The sequence below is a fragment of the Eretmochelys imbricata genome, chromosome 14 (assembly GCF_965152235.1).
Source record: "Eretmochelys imbricata isolate rEreImb1 chromosome 14, rEreImb1.hap1, whole genome shotgun sequence".
NCBI lineage: Eukaryota > Metazoa > Chordata > Testudines > Cheloniidae > Eretmochelys > Eretmochelys imbricata.
In genome coordinates, this window is record NC_135585.1 from 32,094,247 (window position 1) to 32,107,744 (window position 13,498).

Sequence of the window (13,498 nt, forward strand, 5' to 3'; positions counted from 1 at the left end):
ACGTGCTGCTTTGCTGGTGCCTAGAGCCGGTCCTGGGTGCAAAAGACCTGGGACAAGGGTGAAGCAGCCTTCAGACACCTGCTTGTCATAGAGGAGCCTTTTCAGAAGGTGACCATGGACATCGTGGGGCCCCTCAGCAAGGTGACCTGGGCAGGGAAAAGATACATTCTGGTGGGCATAGATTTTGGTATCTGTTACTGTTGAGGCAGACACTGTGATGGATGTGCTGCTGACCATTTCCAGCAGAGTGGGGTTCCCCAAGGAGGTCCTTACAGACCAGAGGTCCAGCTTCTTGTCAACCTTGCTCCAGTGCTTCTGGGAAAAGTGTGGGGTCCAGCATACCTAGGCCTCGGCGTATCACCCTCAGTCCAATGGGCTGGTGGAGAGATTTAATGGGACCCTGAAGATGATGCTGAGGACTTTCCTGGGCCAGCATCTGCAGGACTGGGACAAGTATTTACCTCACCTGCTGTTCGCGTACAGGGAAGTGCCCCAGGAACCCATGGGGTTCTCTCCTTTGCAGTTGCTGTATGGGAGGGGAGTGAAGGGACCCCTGGACTTGCTGAGGGATGAATGAGAGGGAAAAGCCTCCCCTGATGGAGAATCAGTGGTGGAATATGTACTGACTTTCTGGGAAAAGCTCACTGAGCTCATGGGTCTGGCCAGGGAGAACCTAGCCAGGGCCCAAAGGAGGCTCTGGTCAAGGGTGCAGTGCTGGGAAACACAGACTTTGACAAGCCCTTTATGGTGTTCACCCATGTCCCAGACACAGGGCAGGCCAATGCAAAGGGGGAGAAACACCCCATCATGTACCTGAGCAGGAAGCTGCTGCCCCGGGAGCAGGGCTATGCAGCCATAGCGAAGGAGTGCCTGGCCATGGAGTGGGCTCTTAAAAGGCTGCAGCTGGATCTATTTGGGTGGCACTTCACTGTGTACATAGACCACTCGTCCTGCTGTGGCTGCACCAGATGAGAGGGGTCAATGCCAAACTCCTGAGGTGGAGTCTGTCCTTCCAGGATTATGAGATGGAGGTGGTCCATAATAAGGGGAGTGCAAATGTTATAGCTGATGCTTTGTCCCGGAGAGTGGGGCCTGAACTTGCCCAGGTGACTGGCTAAAGTGACCCCGCTCAGTTCGGTCTCGAAGCGGGGAGAGATGTGACGTAGTGGGGATTTTCCCTTGTTATGTTGTATGTGAGCCTACGTGAGTCTTACTGTTTTGCTTGAATGCTGTGTGTGCCTCAGTTTCCCTGTGTATGTGGTGTCTAGGTGGTGGGAATAAGGGTGTGTGACTTTTGCAGGGGCTGCTCCAGCTGCCTGCATGGATGCTATGGCTGCCCCTTTGTAACCCAAGACCCAGGAGGGGGATGCGACCAGGTGACTCTTGTCCCACAAAGCAAGACAAAGGCCGGAGGAGGAGCAATAGGCAGGGCAGGGGCCAGACAGCTGGAAGCGAGTCAGTCTCAGCTGGCTTGAGGCACAGGGGAAGGACCAGAGCCCTGGCTCTGGGCTCCCCTCCCCCATGATGGACTTTACTGAATGTTCCTGTTTTCTGTGCTAACAAGTTCTGTTCTACTCTGTGTCCCAATCGACTAATAAACTTTCCATTTTACAACAGTGGTTGAGTCACTGCTGACTGTGGCTTCCCCAGGACCCCGCCCGGGCAGACTCGCGGTGGGAAGTGCATGGTGTGGAAGGGGATGCTGAATATGCTGAGGTCAGATCCAGGAAGGTCGAAGCTGTGTAAGCTTCTTGTCCTGGAGACAATCTGCTCAGAGAGAGGAGGCTGCCCCAGAGTCCTGAGTGGCTTCAGATGGAGTAGTTCCAGAGCATTGCCCGGTGACTCTGTGACAATTGCGACTCAGCTAAGGTCACCCACAAAGCTGGTGGCAGAGCCAGGAGTAAGAACCCAGGTGTCCTGAGTCCAGTGCAGTGCTCTATCTACCAGGCCACCCTGCTATTAAAGATTGCGTAAGGCGGGGTGCTGGAACTATTTTTAGTGGTGCTGAGAGCCACTGAACCAAACTGTAAACCCTGTGTATGATAGAAATCATTTCAAGGCAGGGGGTGCTGGAGTACCCCCACACCTGTAGTTCCAGTGCCTATGGCGCAAGGTGCTGCAATGCTCCGGCCACGGGGGGAGGGGGCAGAGAAGCTATGTTAGCTAATTTAGGGTTTTGCATTGTTGTAGCAAGATCAGGGTGGGCATGCAAGTCACTTTTAACATGTCTGTACTGGAGCTGTGCGCTGAAGCAGTTAGATGGGTATGAGTGAATCTGAATTCATTCCAGATGTCGTTGTGGGCACAAACAGGGCTCCACCATCCCCAGCTATAATGGGTTGCTCTTTGAGCATCATAGAAATGTAGGGCTGGTAGGGACCATGCAAAGTCTAGCCTCTCGTGGAGAGGCCTCTATGTCCCATAATTTCCCCCCCTCTACAAATATTGTCTGATAGAGTCTTCTGGTCAGCCCCTTTTGAGACAGCCCTGCCATGGCAGACAGTCTGATTTCATTCATAACCCAGGTCCCCAATATCTCAATCTTCTTTTCCAGATGTCGTTAGTGATTAGGGGTTGTTGAACTTGCTGATGAATCTCGGCATTTGTTATAAATTTATTCCATTCAATTCCCACTCTTTTTCTAAGGTCTTTGATTTCGAAGGCATTTAGATGGCTGCCTGCCCATGGATTCACTTGCTCAATCAATCAATCAACCAATCAAAAAAACAAAACAAACCAGTATAGACAGCTCCCTGCCATTTGGAATACACCCCACGTGATTTTTTGGCAAAAAATGCCGATTTGGGTCAACAGAAGCATTTTGCAAATCTGTGTTAATTTTGCAAAATTGTTTTGATCCAGTGAATAAATTAATCCACTACCCAAACCTGAAACATTGAGTGTTGACCTGTTAGAAAGGAACTGTTTCCATTTTTCTGATTCAAAATAACGCTTCATTTGATCAGAATTACTTTTCATTTTATTATTTTTTAAACATAAAAAGTTGCTCAGCATTGAAACAGACTGGTTTTGTCTGGGGTGGAATAAAATGCAGCATTTGATCAGAAATGCATTTTTCTTTCCAACTTTTCAATTTGCTGAAAATTTTTAAAAACTCATTTTGGGATTGACCTGAAACAATTTTTTTCCTTTGATTTTTCAGAATTGCCAGAAAACCCCCCAACTCCATTACCCTCACTGCCCTCGTGCCCAGACACCACGGTGACAGATCAGCACATAAAGCTGGTGAGATCCCCACTAGGCATTTAGAGAAATCTAGCCTGCTCCGTTCAAAGGCAGGAGGTCAGGCCGGGATGATGTCACCTAACCTAGAGCATGTCCAGGAAGACATGTATCATCATGGTGACCCTCTCGGAAAGTTCCCCCAACCAGGGTACCACTCTGTGGCCCTTTAAAAACCAGAGGTCTGTATTTTGTTCGTCAAACAGTTTGTGAGGATCAACCCAGAAACCCCTTTTTTAAATCCAAAATTGTAAAATGAATTGAATTGAATTTTTTGTTTTATTTCTAAAATTTTCATTTTTCACATGTGTCTGCATTTCCCATCCTCACCTTTTCTTTCTTTGTTTTTCTTAAATTTTCCAGTGGAAAAAAAGTTAGAGGAAGTGGTTTTCCTGCCTCCAAATTGCTCTCCTCTTCCAGAGGGGAAAAAAAGGAGGGGAAGTTCAAAAGCAAGAGAATGTGGGAAAAAGATGCATGCATGCACCAACAACCCGCGATCCCCCTCCAAAACAGAATTGAATTGAATCTCCTTGAATTGGAGAGGAAAATGTTTTGAATTTCAGATTTTTTTTTATCCTTAAAAAGAAAAAAAAGGAACGAAAGATTTTTCATGAAAAAAATTTCATTCTTGGAATGGAATGAAAAATTAAAATTTGGACCAGCCAGACTCTGAAACCCCTGAAGCCAGATCCCCCAGCTGGTTATTTGCCACTTTCTTTTAGGGTCAACCAGCGAGTGCTGGGCCCATCCTCTTTAACGCTCAATGCTCTTTAAAGAAAATTTAAAGGGGCTGGTTCCCCTCTCGGTCATCCTGGTGTAAAGGAGTCCCAGCTGTGTAGGCTGGTGGTGGAGAGAGCACATTTTTCCCCTTGTGATTGCAATATGAGAACGTATCCCGCAGGACTGGCCCCTTTTCTCCGCCCCGCTGCCCTGCTTCATGCACATAGCAGAGTCGGGCCTTGAGTGCTCGCTGCCTCTATCTCCCGTTTACCCTGCAACTGCCCCATCCCACCCTGGGCCACCACAACAGAACTGCTTCTGAGCCCACGTCTGCTCTACAGCCACGGCAGCAGCACATATACGGCGCTGCAGCTGCGATGTTGTAGCACTGTAGTGTAGACACTGCCTGCGCGGACGAAAGGGGATTTTCCAGTGATGCAGTAAATCCACTTCTCAGAGAGGCAGTAGTGAGGTGGATGGAAGAATCTTTCTATCGACCTATCTGCTTCTCCACCAGGGGTGCAGGTCAACCTATGTATGGCCCTCGGGGCTATGAAATCTGTCATGGGGGGTCGCAGAGGTTGAGGGTGCCAGGGGCTGCACAAGCAAAAATTCGCCCTGTGAACCCTTTATTCCTGGTGACGATGCGTGAGAAGGAAAGAACCCAGCACTTCTCTTCCATCCCAGAGCTGGCAGTGAGAAAAAAGATCTTATTGCTGGGAAACGGAGCCCCTGTGATTGCAGGGCGCTCTAGGGTGACGAAACGGCCACGTTTGAAGAGTCACTTTTAGGACACATCGGTACTAAAGCTGGAAGTGTGCTTTCCAGCATGGGGTTTTCAGAGGTAGTGAGGCCGTCGGGCCGTCCTGGGGGAGTCTTGGTCTAGAGGCCCTCGGGCCATCCCAGGGGCCTTCTCCCAAGCGGGTGATGTGAAGTGGAAGTGCCAGGTTCTCCTCTCCTCTCCCTGAGGAGGGGACGGGGGCAGCCTGGGGCAGGCTCTCGGTGGCAACTGCTCGTGGCGTGCCCACCGCGTGCTCCCTGTGATGCTTGGTGAGGGCTGGGCGGATGCTGAAGCCTTTCCCGCACTGCCCGCACCTGTAGGGCTTCTCCCCGGTGTGGGTGCGCTGGTGCCGCATCAGGTCAGAGCTCTCGACAAAGCCCTTCCCGCAGTGGGGGCAGGCGCAGGGCCGCTCGCCGGTGTGGGTCCGGCAATGCTTGGTGAGGTGGGCGCTCTGGGCAAAGCGCTCGCCACACTCAGGGCAGGCATAGGGCCGCTCGCCGGTGTGGACACGTCGGTGCCGCTCCAGGTGCGAGCTCCAGGCAAAGACCTTCCCACAGTGCCCACAGGGGTGGGATTTCCGCTCAGGCTGGGGTCCTGGGGCCTCTGAACCCTGGAGCAGTTCTGAGCTCTCCCTGAAGCAGCCACACGCCCCATCCTGGTGGGCTCTCCAGGGCTTGGAGCCCAGCCTGCAGTCCTGGCACTGGGGACCCTGCTACCACTGCGGTGGCCCCAAGCTCTCCTCAGCGCCCTGGCTGCAGCAGCTGCATTTCCCCTCCTGCTCAGCTTTCCTGGGCTTGGCTGGGCTCTGCTTGCGAGCGGGTCGTTGGCGCTGCCTGATGCTCCCAGCTGCGTGGGTCCGTTTGTGTCGCGTGAGGTCAGAGCTGTCCCCGAAGCCTTTCCTGCAGTGGGGGCAGCAGTAGGGGCGTTCCCCAGTGTGGGTCCGGCGGTGCTTGGTGAGGTGGGCGCTCTGGGCGAAGGTCTCCCCGCACTCCCCACACCGGTAGGGCCGCTCGCCAGTGTGGATGCGCCGGTGACGCTCCAGGTGGGAGCTCCAGTCGAAGCGTTTGCTGCACTGGGTGCAGCGATAGGGTTTGTCCTCCAGGTGGCCTTGCCGGTGGGTTGCCAGGGCTTGCGGGTCACCAAAGCGCTTGCCACAGTCACAGCACTTGTAGGGGCGCTCGCCGCCGTGGGCCAGCTGGTGCTGCTGGAGGTGGGAGCTCTGGGTGAAGCACTCGCCGCACTCAGGGCAGGCGTAGGGGCGCTCACCTGTGTGAACGCGCCGATGCCGCTCCAGGTGCGAACCCCAGATGAAGCTCTTGCCACAGTCCTGGCACCGGTAGGGCTTCTGGCCCTGGGGCGTCCGCTGGTGAGCCGTGATGTCCTGCAGTTTCTCTGGGCTGGGCTCCTGGAGGGCGGGTTTGCCCTGTCTCCTCCCTGCCCCTCCCAGCCTCACCCCAGCAGGCCCCTGGCAAACAGCTCCTGAAAATCCTCCCGGCAGTATCTCTTGTGGTTCCGCTGGCTCAGGGCCTTCCTTCGAGGGATTATCCTCCTCGGTTTCACTCGCTGTCCCAACACCTGCTGGGACAGAGAGAGAATAACTCCCACACTCCACTCCTGCATGGCTAGGTCTCAAAGCACTTTACAAACCCCCATTCCCCAGATAAGGAAACTGAGGCATGGAGTGGGAACGTGACTTGCTCAAGATCACCCAGCAGGCCAGTGGCTAAGCCAGGAATGCATCCCAGGTCTCCTTGGTCCCTGTCCATTGCTCTGTCCAGTTGGACACTCTGCCTGCCTGGAATCCACTCCCTGCTCTGGGCAGAGGGAACCTCGGAAAGGGGGGAAACAGACTAAAATAGCTCCCTGAGAGATTGGAAAATCATGGGCTGAATCCCCCAAACCCTTGCCCAGAGGAGGGGACCAATTCTGCCCTCACACCCCATCTGAGCCCTCAGCAGGGACGGCGCCACAGCCAGATGTTGTCAGGCTAGGTGGGAAGCCATGAGTGACACTCACCACGATGACGCCTGCTGGGCACAGCCCAGACCTGGGAGAGCAGCAGCAGAGCCGGGGACGCTGACAGAGCTTGGGTGGGAACCCCAGCTGTTTATTGCCCAGTCTGTTTATTATCCCTCACCTGTGCCAGACGCAGCTGGGATCTCCCTCTCCTTGGAGCCTCTGCGACACGGTTCCACCCGGGAGATCACCTCCGCTTTCAGGAAGGGGAATTCTGCATGGGGGAGTCAGGCGGGGAGGGGAGGGGAGGGGGAAGGGAATCAGAGCTCGTTAGGCAGCAGCCCCCTCTCCTCACTCGCTGCCAGCGGGGCTGTGATCACCTTGATCCACAGCCCCTCCCTGGAAGGCTATGGGGGCTGCATGGGGGTTCCCCCACTCCCTCAGTGTGATAAGATGCACATGGAGAGAAGCCATGTCTATCCCAAGGTATTTATTTGGCTAAGCCACTAGAGGGGGACAGGTCCCTACACACAGTGTGCCCCACACAGCTCGGGTTTCCCTATTCCCTGACCGAATGGCAGCTGGCATTCCCCCGGCCCTCTTTGACCAGCCTTGCTCTATCCCCAGGGCCAGGTCTGCATCTGCAGAGCACCAAGCACCAGCTATGCTACGGTGTCGCCAGCCCTTGCAATCGTCTCGCGAGTCTTGCAATATTCGAGATTTGACGTCAAGCCCCGGCAGCTGGAATCATGAGATTGTGCAAGAATCTCAGGGTTCACTACAAAAAGAGATATGAAAGATGTAAATTTCTAGCCCAGGTGGTGAGGGGCCTTGACAAGCTATCACTTTAAATTCTCAGGAGGTTTCCTGGTCCTGTTGGCAGGTTAGTGGGCGCTGTAGGGAAGCATGTGACCGAGGTCTAGCAGCAGTCAGTCTGCAAAGGCCCAGCATAGAGCAAGTTGGGGTGAATTGTGCCACACTGCCTGAGGAAGTTGCCTGTTTTCTCTCTCTCTGTTTTTGGTTCTTGTGCATTTCAGTTCTGGATTCTAAGCAGCCAAGTCCTGTTGCTTCCAGCTAGAATGCATTATGTTTCTATCTCGCTTCTTTGCATGTAAGCCAGGAACGCAACAGGGAGCTGCAGAGAACACCTTGAAAATGGGTCCCTGAGCATGACGCTAATGGCTCAAAAACCAGAAGGCAAAGAAAAGCCCCCCCCCCACCCCCAATAAGAAGCAGCCCCCTCTCAGGCTGTGTCTGGCTAGGCTGAACAAGCTGAGCTCATCCACACTCCTCTCGTAAGCCCGGGGCATCCTAGGAACTCAGACCTCCAACTCCACTGCCCTGGGCACGCAGAAGTCCACTAGCAGGTGCTGGAGAGGGGATGGTCTCCCTTAGGCTGGCATCTGGGGGCTACGGGGCTGATCCCACTGAAATCTAAAGGACCCAGACCCTGTGCAGCACTTCAGAGACACCCCCTCCTCCGATGTCCGAACACCCGAGGGGACAGGAATCCTCACCCAGTGACATCAAGGTATCGTAGCTTTCTTGCATGACGTCCCTGTACAGGGCTTTTTGGTGAGGATCCAGCAGGATGCATGGCTCCATGGTGGAATACACAGCCACCTTCTTGCTGACCGCCAGCCCCTGGAACAGCCAGAAACCCTCACTGAGAAGCTGCTGTCCCCCCACCCCCCCGCAGTTTATCCATGGGCCCCACTGCCCCACCTTCCGGCACTACCTAACAGATAGCACGACCCAGGGGATGGCGTTCTAGCCCCGGCTCTGCCGCTGGTGCCCACAGCCCAGCCATGTCGCCACTTCATGCCTCAGTTTCCCCAATCTGTGAAGGGCGGAGAATGACCCTGAGCTCCTTTGTAAAGCACCTGGAGATCTGTGGATGGAAATAGTGATAGGCGAGCTCATGCTATTAGCATTCTCACCCTCCTCCTCTCCCGCCCAGCCCTCCCCTTTAACTCCGTCCATCCATCACCCACGAGGAAGGTGTTGCTGTAGCTAGCATTCTTCGTTTGTCTGGGATGAGGGGTTCCCAGACACCTTTCCCCACTGCGGAGTGTGAAGCCCTTGGTGCCTTGGCTACTGCCATGACAGGCCGCTGGGGTGGGGGCAGCTGGTACCCCTCTCCTCGGAATGTCAGCGCCATACTAGACAGGTCCATCATTGCTGGCTTTACCCCCTTCCCCCCGTCTGCCCGCTGCTCCCCCAGCCTCCTGGATGGGCCACCCTCAATCTCACGGCCCAGCCTGCAGGAGGAGGACATGATCAAGAGTGTTATCCTGCAGCCAGGAAGGGCGAGCAGAAGGAGGTTTCAGGAGGGGCCTTTGGCTCATTTTCTCACTTCGGTTCCCCCAGGGCCTTTCCCTGCAGACAGACGAATTAGACCCGCAGATGCTGAGAAAACCCTGGCTCACTTTATTCCAGCGCAGCCCCTCCCACTGGGACCAAACCCACACAGACATTAGTACCCCCCCTCCCAGGCACAGAGCCTCTCAGCCAAGTGCAGAACCAAAGGAGCCGCACTGGGGGTCCCCCTGACACTGTCCCCAGGGCAGCGCATCCCCCCAGCAGCGCGGGGACCAGGCAGAGGCAGGAACTGGCTTTTCCTCTCCCTGCGCCTCCCCTTCTCCCCAGGGAAGTCAATCTGCCCGGGGTGCTGCAGGGAACGGGGCTGGGCAGGGCTGGGAACCTCCCTCCCCACTGATTGCTCCTGCTGCCCCTGCCAGTCTCTGCCCCGTCTCCCTCCTGCCCCCTCCCCTCCCCTCGGGCTGGGAGACTCGGTCCCTGGCCCGGCCCGGCCCGTTCGCTCTCCCGGCGCTGGCTCGGCTCCTGCCGGCGCTCAGGGGGGCAGAGCCGGGGGTGGGTGGGTCAGGGAGGGCGGCAGCTCCGGGACTCGCAGACCCCCGCCCCCACCGGGAGCAGAGATGGGGCGAGGAGGGGCCGTTGGTGCAGAGTCACTTTCCCCCCCGGCCCTTTCCCCGGGTCTCTCCCCTCACCTGCAGGCTCCGGCTCAGGGGCTGGTGTCGGCAGAGCCCGGGGCTGCCCCAGGGGCTGGTTCCAGCCCCCGCAGAAAGTCCCCCTGGCTGGGCAGAGGGGGGGGTTAGTGCAGGTCTCTCCCCGCACAGACCCCGCTGGCCAGCGGCAGCGGCTCAGCCCCAGCTGCAGGTTCTCTGCCCGGGAAGCTGAGCCCTATCCCGGCGGAAGAGGAAGCAGGGCAGGCAGAGGAGGAGCCAGTTTCCCCTCCTCGAACATCAGCCACTGTCCTCTCGTGGCAACCGCTCCTCCTCCCCGGCCGCTGCAGCTAGAAGCCAGCCCCGGGGGCTGAGCAGTTCCCAAGCTTGCCACTGGGCCCCATATCCTCAGCCACCCCTCTGGGACCCAGACAGAGCAGCCCGACTGGTTCCCAGATGGCTGGGTCAGGCCTGGAAGCAAAAGAAAACTTCCCTGCTGAATGGGAAGTGAATCGGGCCTTGGGTGTCCCGCCTGAGGGCCCCCCAGAAATAGCTTGTTAATTGCAGCCCCTCCATCCTCCAGCGCCCTGGAAGCGCACCCAAATCAGAGAGGCTTGGGGCTGGAAAAGGGGTGCTGGAACAATTTGTACAGTGGGGGTGCTGAGAGCCTGTGAACACTGTATATATGGAAGCCACTTCAAACCATGGATGCGGCCGCACCCCCCCACCCATTGGTTCAGCGCTCTGGGGCAGGGAAAGTCCTTCCTGGTGCACAGTTGGGCCCTGGCCTCTCACACGGCATCATTAGTTCCTGGGCATCCCTCGCTGAGGTCAGTGGTTAAAGTGTGTGTGTCCAGGGGGCTCTCAGGAAGCACCAGACACAGCCACATAAATAAAAGTCGAGCCACGTCCCTGAGGGGACTGTAAGTACTGGCACCGGCCACTGTCGGAAGACAGGATACTGGGCTAGATGGACCTTTGGTCTGACCCAGGATGGCAGTTCTTATGTTCTACCAAAGCTGCTATTCCCAGGGAAACTCCTTCCCCTTTTTCAGACCACTTTAAGCACTGCCTCGGATGTAGCTCTGCTCCAATGCACTCATTTCTTCTGGCAGCGCTGAGGATATGGGATGCTGGATTATTTATTATTATTTTTATTAACATGAATAATGTCTAGCACAGAGCAGCCCCAATCCCGGCCCAGGACCTCATTGCTGCTGTACAAACACGGAACAAAACCACTGTCCTTGCCCCACATATTTCCCTGCCCTCCATGCACACCTCTGTTTCTTAAATCATTGTTAGCACAGTCTGAGCATGGCCAGCTTTAAGCATTCAAAAATGATGAGTCAGGCCCCAAATCACAAGCTACACTTACAAATCATGCACTTGCTGAAATAACAAATGGGGGTTTCTTTTTCTTTGCTTTCCTGTTTCCAAGCCTTTAGGGGTCACGTTTTCAGGCTTTTCCCCACAGCCTCCAGAGTGAGAAACTTGCTTTCCATAAGTGAGAGCCATAGGCATGGGAAATAGGGATGCAGGGGGTATTGCAGCACCCCCAGATTTTATGAGGGGTCCTGGCTGCCGACCCTGCGCCTGGGGGTCTGCTCTCAGCCCCACATGCAGGGCTCCACTCCTGGCCCTGCATCCACCCCCAGCTGTGGCCCCAGCCTTGGCCCCCTTACCCCTGTCTGTGTCCCCCCCCCTTCCAAAGACATGGCCCTGCTCCCGGCCTCAGCTCTGAGTGGGGGGTGTGCGGACAGTGGTAAGGGAGATGCAAGGTAAAAAGTTTGGGGATAGTTTTGTTGGCTTTCACAACCACAATTTAAAAAACATTCCAGCCCCATTGGTGAGAGCTGAGATTTAGAGCTGGGTGGATTTTTTTCATCAAATACAGGCATTTTTGTCAGCTGGAAATTATTTGAAAAATTGTGCCAGAAAAAAATGAAATATTTTGGAAATGTCCAAGTGAAATGTTTTGTTCTGATCTGAACATTTTCCTTCCACTTTTTGATTTGTCAAATTTTTTCTGAAAAAAATTCATTCAACTCAAAATCAAACTTTTTATTATTTATTTTTTCAGCATTGCTAGTGAACTGATACATCCCTGATTAGCCCAACTGTTCTGCAATTCTCATGCAGTCTTTTGATTCGGGCCCTGAGTCTTTAGGAAATGCAAAAAAATTGCAAGCGCTGGCAACACTGATTTTCTCAAAGCCCTTTTCTCCATTCTTCACAATGTAGTGTAACGTGAGCACAAAAATGTACATGCCGTGTAAAGTGAGATCAGGCCAGTCAAAGTTCACATCCACTCTGTGCAAGACTGCAAAAGGAAAGAAATCCACCAAATGGAATAAATTGAAAGAGTTAAAAGTTTAAAATAGTTTAAAAACACACATGTCAACATAAAATAAAAACATACAGAAATAGTTTAAGTAAAAATTATTAAAATAGTTTTCAAAAGTTGAAATGGTTAAAATAGTTTTAAAAATAGTTTTAGAAAGTTAAATAGTTTAAAAAATTAAACTAATTAAAAAGTTTAAATTGTACTTTATTGGCAGTTTCACATGCACAGAGAAAACCCTCAATGCCATTTGTTTTAATATTTTCACAAAAGTTTTGTCCCATTTTTTTATTTGAAGCAAAATTTAAAATTTCAGCATTGGCCTTGTGGCAACTTATAAAACATTTCAAAATTCAAAAAATGCCCCTTAGCTCTGGTTACAACAAACCTCATCTGCAGGGGAAGCTTTGGCACTGAGTGACAAAATATCACAAGGGTTCTAGACTCAGGAAAATGTTATCCTGTGCCATATCTCCTTCATCTGTTGTCAAAGCCAACCAGCTCCACTGTATCAACTGAGGCTCAGATCCTCCAAGGTATTTAGGCTCCTAACTCCTCTGGGCCTGAGGGATCTTTGCTTTGGAGAGCTGCCTGTCTTCTGAAGCAGCCAATAGGTGCTCTCTCTCCTCAGCAAAATCACGTGTAACCCTTCTGCCAGGTGGAGGCGGCAGCAACAAGGGCCAGGTTCAATATCTAGGGGTTCCTCTTGACAATAGAACACAGAACCAGCTCGAGCCCCCACCAGTAATCTGGGAAAACTAAACCACACCTCTGGGTACCCCTAAAAGGCAATACTTAAGTCCTGAAACTGTGCACAGCAAAGAAACTTTTAAATAAAAAAGGGGAAGGGATCCCAGCATTAGTTTGTGAAACCGTGACACCCACTGATTCAAAAGCATGGGACCACAAGCAACCCTCCACCCCATGATGTGTTGGGCAGTGTCCTCTCAGGTGCCCACCTGCCTGTGTGAAAGTCCCATGAACGAATGTCACACCAGTCGCTTGCTGTCACCTCTGCTGCTGACCACTTGCTGCCACATCTGTGATGCCCCGTTCTGAGGTCCCCCCACTCAGCCCAACTCTTAGCGATTTCAGTGGGTGTGGGGGGGAGGGGGTTTCTCTGTGCTGCTGCCCCTTCGTTGTCTTTCCTTGCAACACTGTCCCCACACTAGGGCTGAGGCTTAGCCCCTAGACCTGCTCCTCAGCAACTGCAGCTCTAGGAACCTCTGAACAGAAGCGAGGGCTCTCAACTGAGTCTCTTCAGGCAGAATCTGCAGCATGGAAGAACTTCTGAGCACACCATCCTCCCACTTTCAGTGGGATCTAACATCTGCTTAGCAAGTGGGGTTCAGGTGAGGGTGACCCCCTCAATCAGGACACAGTTCTGCTACCCTTTGCTCCTATAGTCAGGATAACAACATGTCACTCCCCCTGCGCTCAGCTGCTAAAGTGATTTGTAACTCAACACCAGCAAAATATGATCACTTT

At 53.6% G+C, this 13,498-nt stretch overlaps 1 protein-coding gene across 1 annotated transcript; it reads right to left on the reverse strand.

Annotated features, from left to right (window-relative positions):
• Positions 1 to 3,012: 3,012 nt before the first annotated feature.
• LOC144275021 (uncharacterized) lies at positions 3,013 to 10,468 on the reverse strand. Its single transcript, XM_077834096.1, is given in 5 exon segments — positions 3,013 to 6,322; positions 6,882 to 6,974; positions 8,218 to 8,344; positions 9,712 to 9,794; positions 10,462 to 10,468. Coding segments are annotated over 5 exon segments (1,866 nt in total). The 3' UTR covers positions 3,013 to 4,766.
• Between the last annotated feature and the right edge of the window lie 3,030 nt (positions 10,469 to 13,498).